Here is a 19,342-nt window from a genome sequence, read left to right on the forward strand (position 1 = left end):
ACATGTGTGCCATGATCAACAACGATGCAGCCTACCCAGTTGCTAGGCATTTTAAGGAAATCCATGGGAGTTGCTTTAAGTTAGTTTGTGGCGGACATGGGCCCACAATTGTAACGCGGGGGTGACCGCGAGGCACTGCTTAGAAAACTTGAACCCAGGTATATCCTCGAGTTAGACACCGAAACCCCAAATGGACTGAACTTGAGTGATGATCTCTATACCTGCCTTTAATGTACCCCAGCTAGTAGTTCTGTGTCCATACTTGTATCCACCTTTCCGAAGCAGCTTGTTTTAGATCTGATCTCCGTATTTAATGACTCAGCCATACGTGAGAAGTTTTTAGTTTTTCCATAATATATAATTTTACACTATGGTGGGATTCTGCTACCTATTTGCACTTCACTACTCTTTTACCATTTTTTTTCACAGATTTGTGACCACTTTTAGGGCAGATTAGACATATAGGCGATCATGGCCCCACATGAGTAGATTACCAAATAGTATTATTATTAATCTAGTAACTTCCAGGAAAGACACTTTTTTATCCTGTTGTTGAGGGTTTCTTCCAAGACAGTGAGCTCGTAAAAACAGTCATGTATGGGATTTCGGTAAATAAATATTTTGGATTGTTGTTTAAAGGGATAGGGTACTATGGGTTTGTTTTTAATGCCTTTTTAGATGAAAGTTGAATGACTATACTGATCTCAATGGTGGAGAAATTTTTTTAATTCAATTTTTATTAAGTGCATTATTTGACTGATGTGATTTGGTTTTATTATAAGCCACATTTGGATTGCGGCTGTCTCCACCCCAGGGCCCACAAGGGCCAGATATACCCGAACTCAGTTCATGGAACCCTGTCAGGGTCACCACTTATTTAGTGGACTGACTAGATTATGTATGGGGTTTGTTGCACTATGTAGTATTTGTCAGTTGATGGATTGACTCGAGTTTAAATCAATATTGATTGCATAACATGGGCAATTTGAACTTGGGTTTGAGAAGCAGGCTACCACCCAGCAATGTTGATAATACTCTGTTTTAAACATTCATCATGAACTGCTCTTGCTACCTCACCATGAGGATCATTGTATTTTGTTCAAACATTATGGATGATATATATGCATTTTGGCTTGTTATACATGGACAGTGCGAACTATAGTCCAGGTATTTGCGGTTATGTTTAATTAGCTACATAGCATGTATTCTATATTGCTAGCCAAAAAGATTGGGTGGATAGAAAGTAACTGCATGTACTTGACTATGATATACATGCCTCATGTTTACTACAATGCACTATGTAAGATTGTAAACCAGACTGTTTATATAATTTTTGTACAGTTCTTAAAATGGTTTGTATATGGACAATGGCTTATTATAACTATGTATGTCAAAAAGCCCAACTATGGGAAACATCACCTTTTGCACAGTTCTTCCTGCCTTTTGCACATGTAGAGTATTTTGCACTATTGCGTAACTTTGCACTGCAACTCTGAATTGCCTTACCAATCTTGAAACTGTATTTTAGAAATGATTTTAGTAGAACTTTTTTATAGTTTCAATTGAAAAGGCATTTCTTTACTTTCTTAATAACTTTGGTAGCATTTGATGAACCTTTATAAGGCGTTCCAATGGAATGGTTCACTCAATTTGGGCATCTTATGCTATGAAACTCCACTGTTAGCCCAACTGAAGACATTTCATTTTTCCTGCAGAACTCAACTGCAACAGTTAATGTGATGGTGACTGATGTAAATGACAATGGACCTGTTTTTGATCCCTATTTATCAAAAAATCTATCTGTCCAAGAGGAAGAAGTCAATGCCTTTGTGGGCCAAGTGAGGGTAAGTGGTTCAAATGATTCATGAGAAACACTGCGTTAATGGATAGCACAAGAAACACAGCTTACAATTGTTTTCTTTGCTGAGAGTGAGGCAATATAATGACAAAATGTTTACATTTAGAATCTCATTAAAAAATGTTAAAATAAATTAGGCCGATTTGGGAAAAAATAATGTTTAATGTGAGTGAAAGTGTTGTTAGTCCTGGCGAATTGCTACACCATTTGAGAGAAATACATTTTAATGTGGGAATATACTGCAAAGGTGGTGTATGAGTGGAACATCTGCTTTTAATTTTTCAGAAGGTATGGGGACTATTGAGGGACTCCGTCTGCTTCACTAAAGGCCATTGAATAACAGAAATTATAACAATCTGGTACTTTCTGTGAGGCAGCTTCAGTTACTGAATTATTCTTGTTTATAGTTTATATATTGACTTTTAACAGATTCTGACTCTGCTTGTTCAATGGTGTCAATGTTGGTGTACTCACCAATAAACGTAAGAGGGGCCTTGAAAGCTCAATGGGGAAGAAGAGAGCAGGGAGAAACACAAGGTAAATAAAAGAATCTTCCTCCATAGGATTATACTATTGCGGGTGATTCATCCACACTAAACAATTAGTTGTCCCGCCGAATGTGAAGCATCACAGCAGTTTTTAAATTCACATTTTATTAGTATCAAAATTAAATAAGAGAATCACATAAATAAACATTTAAAAGTTGTTTTCCTTTCTCTCAACAGTGCAAACAATACATAGACAGAAGCCCATGGTTATAGTACTAGGCTAAATACACAACACTACATCTACAACACTGACATTAGGTGGGTAGCAATTATTCAAACGTGAAAAAGAACACACAATACAATATTACAATAAAGCAACAATACAAAAAAAGAGAATAAACTGTAAACCGCCTACGCGCGTTTCGGAAAAAACAAACATATACACAGGTCCTTCTTCAGCGCGAGAATATATAAGCCGGTATTTGGGGGGCCATCTGAGTTCAATTGGAGCGACCACCAGATATGTGATATAGCAAGCTCACAGGCTGTAAATTTGGAGTACACTGGGAAAAAGTGCGCCAATGTTATCCACAGGTCCGAAGGTGCTAAATAATGTGAGCGATAGCAATCATGGGATAGACAAATGGTCCTAGTGACCCAATGTCAAAATATGGGCTGGAAAATGCTGTCCCCGTCCGTGGTTCAAAGGGAGGCATATAAAAGGGTGGAGAGCACATCAGAGTAGGATATACAGTGAAAAAGAGCCAAGGTCACAGGATAAGGGCGGGGTCGAGAACAGGTCACAGCCTCGATATAATTGTAGGGGTACGTCGACCTTCAAGCCAGTTACGAGACCCTGTCGCGTCTACAGGGCAAGGAGGCAAGTTCCCAGGATAGGAACTCAGAAGTTCCTCAGGGAAAAGTTCTGGTAGCAAATAGCAATAAGCGGTGGCGGCCTCTCTGTTCTTCCTTGACCAGTCAATGTTGATGTACTGCCAAATTAGGATCCAATCTGTATTGGAACAATATAATTATGGTATACTTTAGTCCCAGTCTCTTTTAAGTGATAAACTGCATCTTCCAACATATACATCTTTGGCTATGTGATAGTAAATGTGAATGGATCAGCAGTCATTAGAGTTCAATATTTAGAACTCAGTGACTTCTTGAGGGAACTTTATTGCAAAGAATCAATATCGAAAGAACTAATGTGGAAACTCAGCATTTGGATGTGGTAGTCATATCTGGTTGTTGCCCCTCAATGTTTATTTTTCTTCCTGTAGATCAATCTTAACATTAGTAGGTCTTCATAAATGACTCACAGTGAGCTAGCAAGTAAGGTAAAGTAAATTATTTATTGTGTGATTAATACAAATCATTGCAATAAAAACATCTTCACAATCACATAATATATAAAAACAGAGAACTCTGTACTGTAAATGTTATTAACAATTGTACCAATACGTTCATAAATATGTCATAACATCAAACATGAACCAGATCATGCAAAAAAATAATTAAAAAAAGAAAAAAAATTACTTTTAGAAACGTCAATAAATATTATAGCAAGATATTGCACATATTACAAATTACAGTGCCAACGTGCATAATTAGTTAATCCACAGCTCAATCATAAAGTGCATCAATTAGTTCTGAGCCAGTGTAGTTTTTAAAAGAAAAATTCAACATGTACTATAGCAAGGTATTGCACATATTTTGAGTTAAAGTGCCAACGTGCCATAAATTGTATTGTCATAGTTCCAAGATGATAGTAAAGTGCAACAAGTATATCTGTCCCAAAATAGATACAAGAAGTTCAGTTTGTATAACAACGGAATAGACTCACCAGATGAGGACATAACAAGTGCCTGGCATGCTGATCTAACCCCAATCTTCAAAAAGAGGGGTTTTAAATAAATACGCCAAATTGTAATCAATTTCGGACACACACATAATATATGAACTAATGATTCTTGTGGCTGTTCACATAATATGCAGTTAGTATCCGTCCACTGCTCAATCCAGGGCTCCATACACTTTTTTGTCGGATGTATTCCCATCCGTAGATTTAGAAATCTATTTTTTATTTTAGCAGAGAAATATGCCGTCAAATAGGGCTGAATACGTAACGACTGATATTAATTACTGTACATTCTTTTTCCCTGCTAAAGCAGTTTTATCCAACTTAAGGGATTCAACTTTAATTCGTTTTTTAAAAGCAATTTATAATTTGACAGTGTCATTTCGTGAAGTGCTACTTGCAGACCAATATACCTTAGGCATGTTGAGATATGAGATCTCTATTTAACAGTATAGGCAGACATCTTTATATCAATCCAGCAATAGTTCCCAAGGCAGGAAGGGGCAGCAGAATACACAAAGAATATACATTTCAAAAAATCTCCAGCTGACACCAAACTCTGCCTTTGGAGACCAAACTCTAGTCTTATTCCTACTTGCTTTACTGATCTGTGGATCCCAAAAGTTGATTTAAAAGCCTTTATCAGAAATAAATCTAAAAGTTTTACATATTTCACCCTGGTAATGGGTGAACTATATAAAAGCATTGGTTCTAGCTTAGCTTTCATGACTTTAAGAATATAATCATAAGATTGAAAATTCAACTATTTTTATAACCTTTTAAAAGCATGAATTAAGTCCACAGTTTTTGCACCTAGATCAAACACCACCCCGTATGCTTTGACAACATCAATTGGTCCTGCTCTGGCTCTCCATGTATTAGACATCTGTTTAGTAAGTCCAATTTTCATGATTTTAGTCTTTTCAACATACAATTTGAGGCCGTTTGATTGTATATAGTCATCGAAAGCCTTTATAAGTTGTTGGAGACCAATAGGCATGTGGCTCAGAAAGATAGTATCATCTGAGTATTTGAGGTAGCTAATTTTCAATTCCTCCAACCTATTGCTCACTCGAGCATTGACAGAGTCTAAATGCTTAGCAAGATCTGATAGAAATATGTTAAATAGGCAGGGAACAAAAACACACCCCTGCTTTATGCCATTATGTGTACTAATTTTCTTTGTTAATGAGCTACCACCACCCAGCCTGTCTTAGACCCAGGTATCCATATACAATAGAATAATGGCCCTCAACACTTTCCCTGGGACTCCACAGCCAAGTAATTTTTTCTATAACAGATGCCGCAGCACTGAGTCAAAAGCTGCCTTTAAATCAATAAAGGCTATAAATAAATTTTGTTTGTTTCAGACAGCTTTCTCTGCAAGTAGGGTTAGTAGGGTAGTGGTAGATTAGCCCTTCAGTAATCCAGTTTGGTTAAACAGAATGATGTTTTCCTGCTTAGCCCATTTTTTCAATTTTCTCAGTGAACTTGAGGCAAAAAACTTAGCATCAACAAACGTTACGAGATGAAACAATAGTTAGCGGGATTGTCAACCACTTTTATAAATGGGCTGCAATATACTGCCCTGCCATGATGTAGGCACTGTTTTCAATGTCAATACTTCTTTAAACAATTTGTATAGAATATCGAACCACATGTCAACATTGGTGCAACAAGGCATTAGGCAGCCCATTAGGACCAGGTGCACCATTTGTGCAAAGCCCATGCAACGGAGTTACTAGTTGATTACTACTTACACTTAATCTTGTTGATTTGCTCTTTGACCCACCGTACCACACAGTTTTGAGATAAAAGTTACACAATCAGTCTCAAAGAAATTTACAGAAAATGGCCTGCTACCCCTTTTTCCAAGCTTGTTAATTATTGTCCAAAATATTTTTGCATTGTTTAGTTTGGGGGCAGATAATAGGCTGTTTCAAAGTTGTGCTTGATAATTAAGTTTAGCCTTCCAAACTTCAAGTTTATAGACTTTTCTAAGATCCTTCATATTTTCTTTATAAACAGAGTAGGAATGATGAAATCTATGGGCATGCACATTCCGCACACCTCTATTAAGGGATTTTTTTAACCTAAGTAGCTTGGAGGAAAAGCATTGTATTGCAAATTTTTGTACCATATTTTGTTTCCTATGCTGTTTAACGACAAATGTCTCCACCAGAGATGTAATTATGCAGTTCCATTTGTCGATCATCTTGACATCCCCCAGATCACATTGTTCTACCTCTTTTAATAATTTTTAACAGCTTTTATAATTTCTTTTACTTTATCCATGTGCCAAACAAACCGCTTCAGATTCTATAAGGAGTGGGCCACATTAGGAACTTCTTTATATCTAGGGTTACACTATCGGAGGATTATGATCACTTTTGAGCCGGGGTAATACTGCTTTTTCGGAAACTTTTGTTCTTAAATTATCTCAAATAAACGTATACGCAATTATTGATCAGTGATTTGAATTTTTGAATAATGGGGTGAGCCTAGTTGTTTTGTTTTAACAAAGTAATCCCCGCCTGGGACATTATATCACAGCATTCTTTTACAGTTCCCTTAATCTTACATTTTTCTAACTGAAACAGAATCAAATGAAGATTGAAATCGCCAGAAACTATAAGGCCAGCTTCCGAGTGATTAATTATTAATGAGGCTAGAATATCTCGTAGAACATACAGCTGCATGGTTATATTTTTCTAAGCACTTAAATATACATTGAGTATGATTAGACTAAGTTTGGTGTTGTATAACACTAGACACTGTAGTCAGTCCAGATCAAGATCAACCACTTCCACCATTAAGTTTAAATCACTCACTATGTAGCATGAGAGCCCACACTTTGCACAGCCCATTTTATTTGCTTGTACTGCCTGAGACTATACTCTTTAAATCCAAGCAAGGGGGTCATTTGCTCGCTCCACGTTTCTTGTATTAGTAAAATTGTAAAAGTATTTAAAAATTATATTGTTTCAGGGTCAGACAATAAATGCGCCAACCCATGGATGTTCCAAGAACATATTGGCAATTGCACAACATTATTATCTGTATCTAAAAGCTTTCAATTTCCATCTCCTCAATGCACATTCGCTAGGGTAGCTAGTAACCAGGAACAATCTTCTATTCACACTTTTTTTGGCAACCACTCGTAGATTCGGCTCCCAGATTGCAAATTGGTAATCAGCAAGCCTGTACTGTAAGAATGGGTAGCTCATGGACCTGTTGCTCCTCCAAGTACTAGATTTGGCTTATTGTTTCCACCTTTATTCTGTCCTTTTCTACCTCAGGGGCCAATGCCTCTAGAATCGGGGTGGTAATCTTAAGGGATCCAATTCTCCATCTTAATACCACATTCCCGAAAATAACAACTTGAAGCTAAGATTTTATTCACAATTTCATTAATGGTCCCAGTTGTAATAGTGGACTCACAAGAAGTGAATGGTTGTTTTTGTTTAAACTGGACTGACACCAGATCAGAGGTTTTAAGACATGCTAAATCCAGATTAGTTGATAGTATTTTTAATATTAGGCCCCCATTTAGGCTATGATGGATACCCCGGGATTCATATAAACAATGTGGTACCAGTTTTGTTGCCTGATTATTTATACTGTTAACCTGTATGCTGCCTAGAAAGCTTGATGGGAATGACTTACTATCTTTAGTTGAGGGAATGTTTGTGGATACTTTTAACGGTGTTAGATTCTGGGTGCCAATAGGCTTAATCATTTCCACCATACTTAGGCAATTCTGAGTTGAACTACCTGATCTTGAAGTGAGGGGAGAATTTCCTGAAGTTTATTATCATATCTAGACCCCTTCCCCTTATTAGTCCCTACTGTTTCATGCATCTTTTCATCAATGGCAGTGGAGGCTTCCTCTTTACTACCATTTACAGATGCTTTGCCGCTCATCTCAAATGTTTCACTAAGCCAGATAAGCTAATAAGAGGTTCCTAACCATCTTGGGCAGTGTCCTGAATGGCACACTTCTTATTGGTGCAGTTAAAAATGGGATAACAATTGTTTGAGTTTACTGCTGTAACCACAACAGCAGCTGAATTCTGAACCTTATTACGAGAGTTCTGCAACCTTTTACATGCCCTCTTAGATAATAGAGAACAATCACTAAAACTATCTCCAGAGCTTGAACATTGAAGATAAACATCCTGAGTTGACTTAATTACCGTCTTTCTTTGCAAAGCCATCTGCCACCCCAGAAGGCTATAGTGTAGCTAGACATGATAGACCTATAGGAAGAGGTGGCGGACTCGCCATTATTTATAAGAACAAATATCGTACCACCTTCGAGCCCATAAACTCCGTCAACTGTGAAGCTGCAATCTTTGCTATCAACCTTAATCAGAAACAAGCCCTTAAAGGAATTTTGTTATATCGACCTCCCGGCCCCCGAAGCCCCTTTCTTTCCACTCTTTCGGACTTCGCCGACCATATTATAAGTTCTGCTGAATATATTATATTGGGAGATTTTAACTTCCATTTGGAAGAGCAGGATAATTATGAAACCAGTCAACTTATTACAGATCTCTCAATCTTGGGACTTCATCAATTGGTCAAGGGAATCACACACCAGGCAGGACATACTCTAGACGGTCTGTTCACCAATAACCCCGATATTTTGGTATTGGATACTTTTCCCATCACGTGGTCAGATCATAGGGCTATTATCTTTGGGATACATATCCGGATTACTAACCCTCTTCCCCCCAGGCCACGAACCAGGATTGGGACTCGTGCCTGGAAGAATGCGGATATCCCTCAGATGCTAGATCTCTTGGCTTCTTCTTGTCCCAAGGGAGGAAGCAATCCTACATTACTAGCTTCTGATTTCCAAGACTGGATTCGGAATGCCGCTGATCAAGTAGCCCCGGAGAAGTTCATGAGACCTAATAGAACGTCTCCGTCGGCGGCCTGGTACACTGAAGATCTCGGACTCCATCGGCAACATTGCAGGAGCCTGGAAAGGCGTTGGAGGAAAGTTTACTGCCCCATAGCCAAGCAAACCTATAAAGATTCCCTTATAATATACAAAATGGCGATTATCGCTCGAAAAACTGTCTTTTTCTCGGCCCAAATAGAGAATGCCAAAAACTCTGCTAGAGAGCTGTTTTCTGTTGTCACCACTCTGTCCACTCCCTCCACGGGCCCCGGGGTTGAACCCTCACAGACTTTTTGTAATGATCTATCCACCTTTTTTACTACCAAGGTGGCAGACATATACTCATCCTTCGAAGGGGATACAAGGACTAGACTTAGAGTTTGCACTGAGGAAGAAGTAACCTCTGATCATGATCATGATCGCCTTCCCTGTTTTGCTTCCATTACGCAAGACCATATTAGCAGACTCATTTCCACCATTAAGTCTGGTTCCCCCCTGGACCCCTGCCCTCCATCTGTGATGGCAAACCTTACATAAGTGATCTCACGGCCACTCATGGAAATCTGCAATACTGCATTCCAGACCGGTCAATATCCTAGGTCATGGAAGAAGGCTGTGATTAAACCTCTTCTGAAGAAGCCCTCCTTGGATCCTACAGCTGCGGCCAGCTATAGACCTATTGCGTGTCTCCCCTTTCCTGCCAAAATATGCGAATCTCTGATGAACAAGCAACTCTCAGAGTTCGTCGATACTCACCAACTTCTTGACGAAACGCAGTTTGGTTTTAGAAAAGGGCATGGAACGGAGACCGCATTATTAAAGGCCTCAGACGAGATCAGTGCTATTATGGACCAGGGAGGTGCGGCCGTCCTGATCCTTCTGGATTTGTCTGCAGCCTTTGCCACGGTCGACCATGTCACTCTGGTCGACCGTGTCACAGCTCTGGGGATAAACGGCACGGCCAGGGATCTTATTTCATCTTTCCTGGAAAACCGTACCCAGACAGTGAGGCTGGGTGATTTCTACTCCCCTATCTCTGCACTCCCGTGTGGAGTCCCACAGGGCTCCTCGCTAAGTCCCACGTTATTTAACATCTACGTAGCGGACTTAGCGAGGGTAATAAAGGCCCATGGGGTACGGCTAACATCTTACGCAGACGATACCCAGCTGGTTCTGGCAATCCATAGAGACGGCCCAGCTGTGGCAGCCAACTTCCAAAAAGCCATGCTTGCGGTCAGTACTTGGATGGCCTCTAATTGTCTGAGGCTTAACTCGGACAAGACCGAGATCATGACCTTCGGCAGGCTTTCCCCGGAATGGTCTACTATCTGGTGGCCTGCACAGTTGGGCCCTCCTCCTGTCCCGGTAGAAAAGGCCAGAAACCTGGGAGTTATTTTTGACAGTAAACTATCTTTTGGCCTTCACGTCAACAAGGTTGTGTCATCAGCATTCTTATCTTAAAAAAGATCAAGAAGTTACTGCCTTATCTCCCTATCTCAGCTGGGAAGACTTTGGTCTCCACTTTAGTATTCTCAAAAATAGACTACGGGAATGCCCTCTTCTTAAACACTCAGAAGCGTGTTTTAACGAAGCTACAGTCTATTCAGAACGTGGCCGCAAGGTTTCTTCTTGATATCCCTCGCCGCCAGACTACTACTCCCGCCATTCCTCACCTCCACTGGCTGAGAGTAGAGAGCCAAATTAAATTTAAGGCCCTCTGTATTGCCTATAAGGCAGTGCATGGCGTCGGACCCAGGTTCCTCACAGAAGCGTTTCAGTTGTATACCCCCAAGAGGCAACTTAGATCTGCTAATACCTGTCTCCTTTCAGTACTGCGCACGAGAACTGCCACCTGGGGAGATAGGCGCTTTTTGGTGGCTACTCCGAAACTTTGGAATCTTTTGCCATTGGCGATTCAAACAGCCCCTAACCTGATGACTTTCCGCAGGCTCTTAAAAATGTGGTTGTTTAACCAGTAACTGATGTCTGACATCCAGTAAATTGATGACTGATCTCTATTAGCTCCTCATGCACCGAGACACCCCAGGGTATTCGTTTGCGCAATAAAAATGTCGAAAATAAATAAATAAATAAATAAAGCATGACCTTCATCGTTTTGTGTGTCTAAGCCAAAACAGATCTCCGGAGCCCCACCTTATTCCTTTGGCTCCCTTATAATATCATAACTTGCATTTATCTGGGTTTGTTGCTGCTTCATATCAGCACTAGATGCACTCATTCCCAAGTAGTCATGGGAAAATAAGATTTTATCCAAAAATGTGTTCCACGCTGAGTATTTTAACTTCATTGACAAGTGATCCTACTATTGTAGGAAGGTTGGCCACCTTACCTAAAATATGAGAACATGTGCATTTTAGTAATTGGCTGTTGTCCTATTTTTGAGCCTTAACCACCAAACTTGTCAGATTTTGTAGTTTTGTATCAATGCCTGCCACATAGATAGCTAGAGTGTTTAAAAGCTCCACCTGTATTACCAGTTTATTAGAGTGGAACTCGAGCACAGTTGTAATAGCATTCATTGTATTTAACACATTTTCCGACACACCATTATTATCTGCATTTTTATGGATTGCAGAACGCTCATCCGGTATAGGTCGAACATCATATTTATCCAGGAACAAGATCTGCGGAGTTTAATGAGTTATCCGTTTGCTCCGCAGTCACTATACCATGTTGAATATTTATGGCATAACTTTTTAAGGGGATTAAAAGTGAATGGGCATCTGTGTCCTGATCCACATCGCAGATCCCTGAGCCAAATGGACTCCATGCTTTATTAATATTAGATAACTCCAATGTAGGTGAATCTAGGCTCTTGTTTTTCCTCACGGCCCCAGGCTTAGGTAAACGAGGTTCTAAGAGGCTTTGATTTACTAGATTTATATACAATTCACCCAAACAAATAACAGAATCATCACTGACATTTGAGAGATTTGAGAGATTGTTACACTTGGATATAGCCAAAAGAACATCTTCTGCCTGTTGCGCACAATTCAGACTAAGCTTCAGATTTGATTGGGTAGTCAACACATTTACCTGCCCAACTTTGGAGTCATAGTGAATTTGAGTTATAACTACAACCTCACCAGATAAATGTGTTCCCACAGGTGAGTTAAATACTAAAGGCGAACAACTGGCAGACTGTTTCCCAATCTCTCAGTTCGTTACAATGTAATGCTGCGGGTGTGTTTGATTTTAAAGGCGTACAGCTAGCTGACTGTCTTCCAGTACCTCTCAGTTTGTTGCAGTGGAGTATGGCATCATCTCGAAGTGCATGCACAATAGACACACACATATTTTCGAATTAATGTTTCAATTCAGGCATAGAAAGGGGAAATTCAGCTTCACTGTTGCCTTTACACTGAGCAGCATCATTTGGTTTAAAAAAGTCCATTATACTTGACTGGGAGGAATGGGTGACACCGACCCCTCAAGCGGGGAATTTATATATTTATGGGTTTGTACCGCGCTAGAATCGACTCCCGAAGGAGTACCTCTACGCCCTTGCAAAAGACAGACCAAGAGTGAAAAAAACTAAAGATCTAGGGAAGGTGCTAGAATTGGAATAAAAAAGTCTTTAACAGTTTCCTAAAAACCAAATGGTCCGTGCAGTGCCTGAGGGACTCAGGAAGTTTATTCCCGGGAGTTGATTGTAAACTACTCCCGCAGCACTCGGTACTCTTCCCGGGCTTGGTGAAGGCCCATCTGTGACCTGCGAGTCCTCAAATTCAATGTTGTTTGCCTGCAAAGTGTCTTTATGTAAGCAAGTTTGCTATTCCTTGCTGCCTTTTGCCTTTTTTGTTGTTGGATTTGAAATGAGGGTTTCAATTACCCCTGTGCGACCTGACCTCATGATGCAAACATAGAAAGTCTAAGGATCTGGACTACAGGATAACAACAGCTCTGGATCTCAAACACAGCCAGACGGTGGTGAGGAAAGGTGGGTGGGTGGACGAGTAGGCAGGCGGGCAGGCGGGCAATGAACCACACTGTCCTGCAAGCCTAGCACTGGCTGCTTCCGCAATACAATGCAAAATCACAATACTAGCTACTGCTCTAGCTAGCGTCGCCACTGCCACTGCACTGTACCTATGGACTGCTCTGGGCTGATTGAAGAGCTGATCAGGATGGGGAGCAGTGGAGTGAGTTATAAATTTGGTGGTAAGATAGTCTGCTCCACTCTGCTCTGGCACCGGTCAAGCACTTTTCTCCCTCAACCGGTCAGCTCCCATCTACTCACACTGCTTCGCTTTACACACACTTCCAATACCTTCACTCAAGATTTTGTATAAAGCCCTGCTTTTCTCAATTGGGAGTAATACAAAGTATTTCCAATACTTAGAGGCAGGCTTTGCCAACCTTGGGGGTAGATCAAGTTCCTCAGGGTGAGAGTGGACCGGGAGCAGTCCTCACAGTCTGTGCAAGCCGCACTGGCCAAATGCCAGCCACCTCCGCACAACTGAGATGTACCACAGCTCTAACCTTACCCGTCTTTGCCGGTTGCACCTGAGATCCTCATTCTCGGGCTGCTGGGCTTTTTTTTTCACCTCTCCGAGACTTTCTAAATTTGGACTGGTCCTCGTGGTTCTCGCTACCAGTCCTGCTCTCCTCCGTACTGTTTGTCGCAGTTCATTTCTACTCATTCACGCCGCTTCTGCTTCTGTTAACTGATATGAGGCCTTGGAATATAGCTCAGACATGACATGGCAGAAATGACATGCTTGACATGTTCCCTCTCACATTATTTCAGCTTCATATTGTATTAAAATTGCTATGCAAAGCTTTCCAAAAGGCCAAATTTAAATTCACAGGAAGATGAGGTCCACTCACGCCCCATCCCAATCTGTTCCTAGACCCAAGTACAATAGAAATAGTCATAGGGCCATGCCTAAAAATATGGAACACCTTTGATTTTGTTATTAGAGTTCACAATAAAAAACACACTTGTTCATGCAAAGTAGGTACACAATTAAAAACAATAAGTAGACAAACTGAGTGGCACAATAAATGTAAAACATGAATAAAAACCAAAAGTGTAAGAAAGAGGATAATTAACCAGATGGCTGGGAGTCCACCACAGCTAATAATGCCACAGACATATTACGGTAAAACATAGTTTCAATTATTTGAACCTGGTCTCAGCCTCCTGGTAGCTATGACACAGACCACACAGTCTTGATTCAGGAGTATGTGTACATTATTTCGGGATACGAAAACAGTAAAAAAGTCAAACTATGAGATAATAAAAATCCTGCAATCAATCTAGAGAATACAATGACACCAAAATGACAAATATCAAATAAGGGAAACTGGATACCTGAATTGGTAATGATTGAAGGCAAAAAGTGACAAGAAGATGTAAAGTGGCAATCAGTAGTCTAAGGTGTGATATCAGGCCAACTGCAATGGAGCATGGTTTGGATACATCAAGTGAGTTTGTCCATTGTCCTATAAACGTTATCTTCTGACTTAATCTCTGAAATGGAAATGCAAGCCCTTTGGTGGAGCAAGGTTTTAGGCTGTAGCCACCAATTTCCACACAAAGCCAGATAACAGCTGTTTGAGCTCCTGCTGAAGTAGTTGGTTTTAGTGGGACAAAATGTAATTTCACAGCCAATGAAGTACACATTGAGGGCAATACCAAAGCTGTATCTGGTGAAGACATTTTCCAAATTGGACACTTTTGCTGAGAGGTCCTGCTGACATTCTAGGAATGCCGACCATTTTCTAAGAACCACCTTTTCAGAGTTTCAGGAGCAGCTCCTCTTTGTCACTTTTAAGATTTGAAGAGCTTTTGATGTAGCACTTAGGGGCCATGACCCACTCCATCAGAGACCTACATGCTAGTTCCAGTTGCTACTGGTCAGCAGGGAACTTCAGGAAAAAAATGGCATCTTGTAGCTTGTTGTGCCCCTGTAGTCACAACGGAGGTCTGTAACTGATACTTGAGTCCACTTCTCTATCTTGAATTCAAGTGTGAGCAAGTGCAACTCTTCAAGTCTCCACACAGTCCTTAACAGCAAATACAGTCCTCTTCTGTTGTTCTAAAGGTCCAGAGAGCGTTCTGATGAGCTGTGAATGAGGCAGAGGTTTCACTAGCCAGTGGTTGGGTGTGTCACTACTGGATACTCCTTAAAAAATGAGAAAAAAGTTCCCAGGGCCAACTCTTACCACTTTTATAGTACATCCTGTTTTCCTAATGCAATCAATTCCATAGTGTGCTATTCAGAGACAAATCAAACATTGCAGTTTCTTTTTACTCCTGTAGGGTGCTTAAGTGTCAGCCTAGTGTGTGTCTAAGGAAATGACAAGTCCCCTCATCTTTTTATTTTTTATTTTCTTTATTGAGATGTTTCGATGAATTGAGGTATAAAACAAAAATCAGCATATATATCATATCATTACACAATCAGAATAAATACATTAACAACAATAAATAGCAAGTACAAAAAGGCAGATGATATTAAGAAACTTTCATATCGGGACGGATCAATCAATAAATAGATAAAAACATGAGGGCAGCCCATCAACATACGCACTTACACTTGTATTTTCAGCATCTAGATTCCCTCCATTTCCTAACGGGGGCCCATATGTTTCTACCCATTTCACGTGTTTTCTTTCCCTTAAAATCATACAGGCACTCCTCAATATTGTGCATTCCTAAATGCCTAGTTAGCCAGTGCTGGAATGTGGGTGTTGTGGTGTCTTTCCAGCCAGCGGAGATTAATATGTGCAAAACACCTACTGATATAAAAACAAGGGCTTCAGCCCCATCTTCTGCCTTCAACTTGCCATCAGTACCTACTAAAACCACAGTAGGGGATAGAACGATGTTTTGTTCTAGCAACCACTCCAAAAATATCTGTATCTCCCTAATGATCGGGGTCAGATTCGGGCAGTGATAAAACATATGGAGTAAATCTGCTGGACTCGTATTACACCTAGGGCACCTGTCGTTGTCTCTTACGCCCCAAGCGAACAATTTAGAGGGAGTAAAATACAAATTAAAAAGGGTCTTATAGTGCTGAGCCCTCAAATTTGAGGACCGAAAGATCTTTTTGTTCAGAATATGTAAATGTATTCGAGCTTATATAGCGCACAGCTACCCGCAGTGGGTTTCCCGGCGCTTGCTTAGGGAACCCGTCCTGGTATTCCCCTGTGAGATAACCCCCGGCAGGGTATCCACAAGGTGAAAGCCAGGCATCCCGCCGCGAGGGGCCGTTGTGGAGATTAAGCAAGCTATTGCCCAGAGTCGCAGAGTGTGAACCCGTGAGTCGAGAAGGCACCTGAGCGAGAATTATCGAGTCCGTGGGATTGTTTGGCCCAAGACCCGCCGAGTGGGGAATTGAACCCTGGTCCAGGGCCGATCTCAGCTTCCGGGTCTGCCGTCTCTAACCCCTGAGCCACACTTCCCCACAGAACTAGGGCCAAATCTAAGTCCACATCTGGATCGCCAATTTTCTGAGCCAGGGTAGTTTCCGTTTTTTCCAAATCATCTTCAAGCTCTTGTTGTAGGTAGTTGTACCCTATTCTAATTTTACTACCCCCCTTTCTCAGATAGTCGACTATTGGATTGCTCAACGAAAGAGAGATCCTAGGCCTAGTTGAGCGAAGTGTTTGAGCGATTTGCCCAAACAATCGCCACTGACTTGCTGGGATACCAAATTTCTGCTGCAGTATATTGGAGCCAAGGATATCATTGCCTACCATAACATCCCCCAAGCACCTAACACCCAACTCCCTCCATAGTCGACTATTTCTGTTTTGACCTAAATAGGCAAAGATGTTAGAGTTCCAGAGGTCAATGTTGTCCTTAATTTTTGGGATGCTCAAAAATGTCATTACAGACTTCCAGGTCCCCCATGCCCCCATCAGAGTCTTGTATCTAGCTCTCTTGTAATACCTGCGGTCAACTTCACACATTATTAACCCCACAGCCTTCCTTCCTACTAAGAGCTCAAAAATGGAAGGGAGTACATAATTACCTGACTGGGATTCTATTGCTTCAGGATCATATTGAAACAGTATATTCATTTGTACCAAGAGGCACGTCCAGTGATACAGCCTGAGGATAGGCATCGCCAGGCCACCCCTCTTAAGTGGTAAAAACATACGGGCAATCGATCTTCTAATTTTCCCATACTGCCAGATGAAACGAATGAATACTGCTTCTATTTTCCTGATCATCCCCTCTTCCAATAACAAAGGAATAGCACGGAACAGATAGAGGAACTTGGGGAACATAGTCATTTTCAGTACGTTTACCCTACCAATCAATGATAAATGTAACACATCTATCCTTTTAAGCTCCTTTTCAATTGAGTCTATCAGGGGTAGATAGTTATCTGCGATAATCTTATTTACATTTGCATTCACCCTTACACCCAAATACAAAGCTGACTCCAGATATCTTTGAACCAGCTTAGTGATGTTACTCGTACAAATAATCTGTGTTTTTTCCTCATTCAGGCAATAGCCTGACCGTCCACCAAAGTCCTTAGCCAATTGACATAGCTTAACCAAAGCTTGTTGGGGTCCGTTGTTATAATTGCCAAGTCGTCGGCATAAGCCAGAAGTTTGGTGGTATGGCCGTTGAGTATCACTGGGGTGATCTGTTCGGAGGCCAGAATTTTTTGTATGAGAGGATCGATATATTGTGAAAACAAGATCGGGGAGCAAGGGCATCCTTGCCGAGTACCCCTTCTAATTATTATTTCGTCCGATCTTTGGCCCATAACCGTAACCCTCGCAACCGGGTCACGGTACAGTGCCTTGATAGCCCTCATACTCTCATTCCCGAAGCCTCTTCTGACTAGAATGCCCCACAAATACTCCCACACCACGCGGTCGAATGCTTTCTCCGCATCGAGGAGGATCATGGCCATTTCTCCATCCGTGGCAGCATGGGCATCAAATAGTGCAATACCACGTCTTGTGTGATCCGTAGTGCCTCAACCTGGCACAAACCCATGCTGCCACAAGGAGACAAGACGGCCAATGATCCCCCCCAATCTCTTTGCCCAGACCTTGGAATATAATTTTGTATCCGCATTAAAAAGGTAGATCGGGCGATATGAACCTGGATTAGTTTTGGGTTTGCCCTTTTTATGGAGTATGACAATATTTGTCTCCTTCCAGGAGTCTGGAATGAGGCCTGTACATACTATGCCATTAAATAAATCCAGAAGGAGTGGGGCAATTTCCTCCTCCAAGCATTTATATACTTCGAGGGGAATCCCGTCGGGACCCGCATCCTTACCAGCTGCTAGTCCCCTCATCTTGAGCTACACCAAACTGGTTTGATACCTGCTCCCCCTCTCACTGGACTTTTGCTTACCTGGCTATCGGTAGTATGAATACACAAGACAGACCCTAGGATCGTAAGGGTCCAAGGGTGTTTGAGTAATGACCCCTTAACAAAGATAATGAAACCAGTCATTATGGATGCAGAACTCAGTTCCATAAATGGATTCAGTGATCAGAATTTTTGAATTTTATACAAAAAATTAATTTTGCCAAAAAAGTAGGAATTACCCACACTAAAATAATTTAAGAAACCAAAGAGCAAAAAACATCAGGTGTTAAAAACTGACACTATAAGACATAGGAACATATAAAGGCAAGAAGACAGTGACCAACATTATTATGTGACCCGTAGGTCACTTTTAATTAAAAAAATCAAACACTGCTGCAGCCAAAACAGAACCAATACATAACATAGTGTAACGGGTCGGAGTTTCTGTCAACAGCATTTCGATCCTGTGAGAATATAGGGATCATAATCAGGACTGAGAATCAGTTGGCTGGAATGATACCAATTGGTATTTTAGGTGAAGCACCTTATTTTCTTTCTTTTTGTGTCCTCATTTATCTTAAGCAGTTAAAGTTTGAAAATAAAAAATTGCCTATTCAGCTTTTTTGCGGGCACACAATGTATAAGGAGTCCGATCTCTCCTTTACGGAGGGAATGTATAACAACTCAGACCCTCTATTGGCCTAGCTGCTTTCCTTTTTTTTCTCCATTACCACAAGTATATACGGATTTACCGCTCCAGGTACTACAAGTATGTATGGATTTACTGCTCCAGGGCTACCAATCCAATTTGGACAATCCCTGACAACCTGCGTTACAGCTACTTAATCATAGGACTAAGCAATACACATTAAAAAAAGAAAGAAAGGGAAAATACATAGAAGAGAAA

At 40.9% G+C, this 19,342-nt stretch overlaps 1 protein-coding gene across 1 annotated transcript in view; it reads left to right on the top strand.

Annotated features, from left to right (window-relative positions):
* The window catches only part of PCDH15 (protocadherin related 15), a 2,701,201-nt gene that overhangs the window by 1,876,219 nt on the left and 805,640 nt on the right, over window positions 1–19,342 (top strand). The window contains exon 18 of the mRNA XM_086921939.1: window positions 1,716–1,844. Coding sequence (XP_086778065.1) covers window positions 1,716–1,844 — 129 coding nt within the window. The remainder of the gene's footprint in view (window positions 1–1,715; window positions 1,845–19,342) is intronic.

Source organism: Lissotriton vulgaris, chromosome 5 (assembly GCF_964263255.1).
Source record: "Lissotriton vulgaris chromosome 5, aLisVul1.2, whole genome shotgun sequence".
In the NCBI taxonomy this organism is placed as follows: domain Eukaryota; kingdom Metazoa; phylum Chordata; class Amphibia; order Caudata; family Salamandridae; genus Lissotriton; species Lissotriton vulgaris.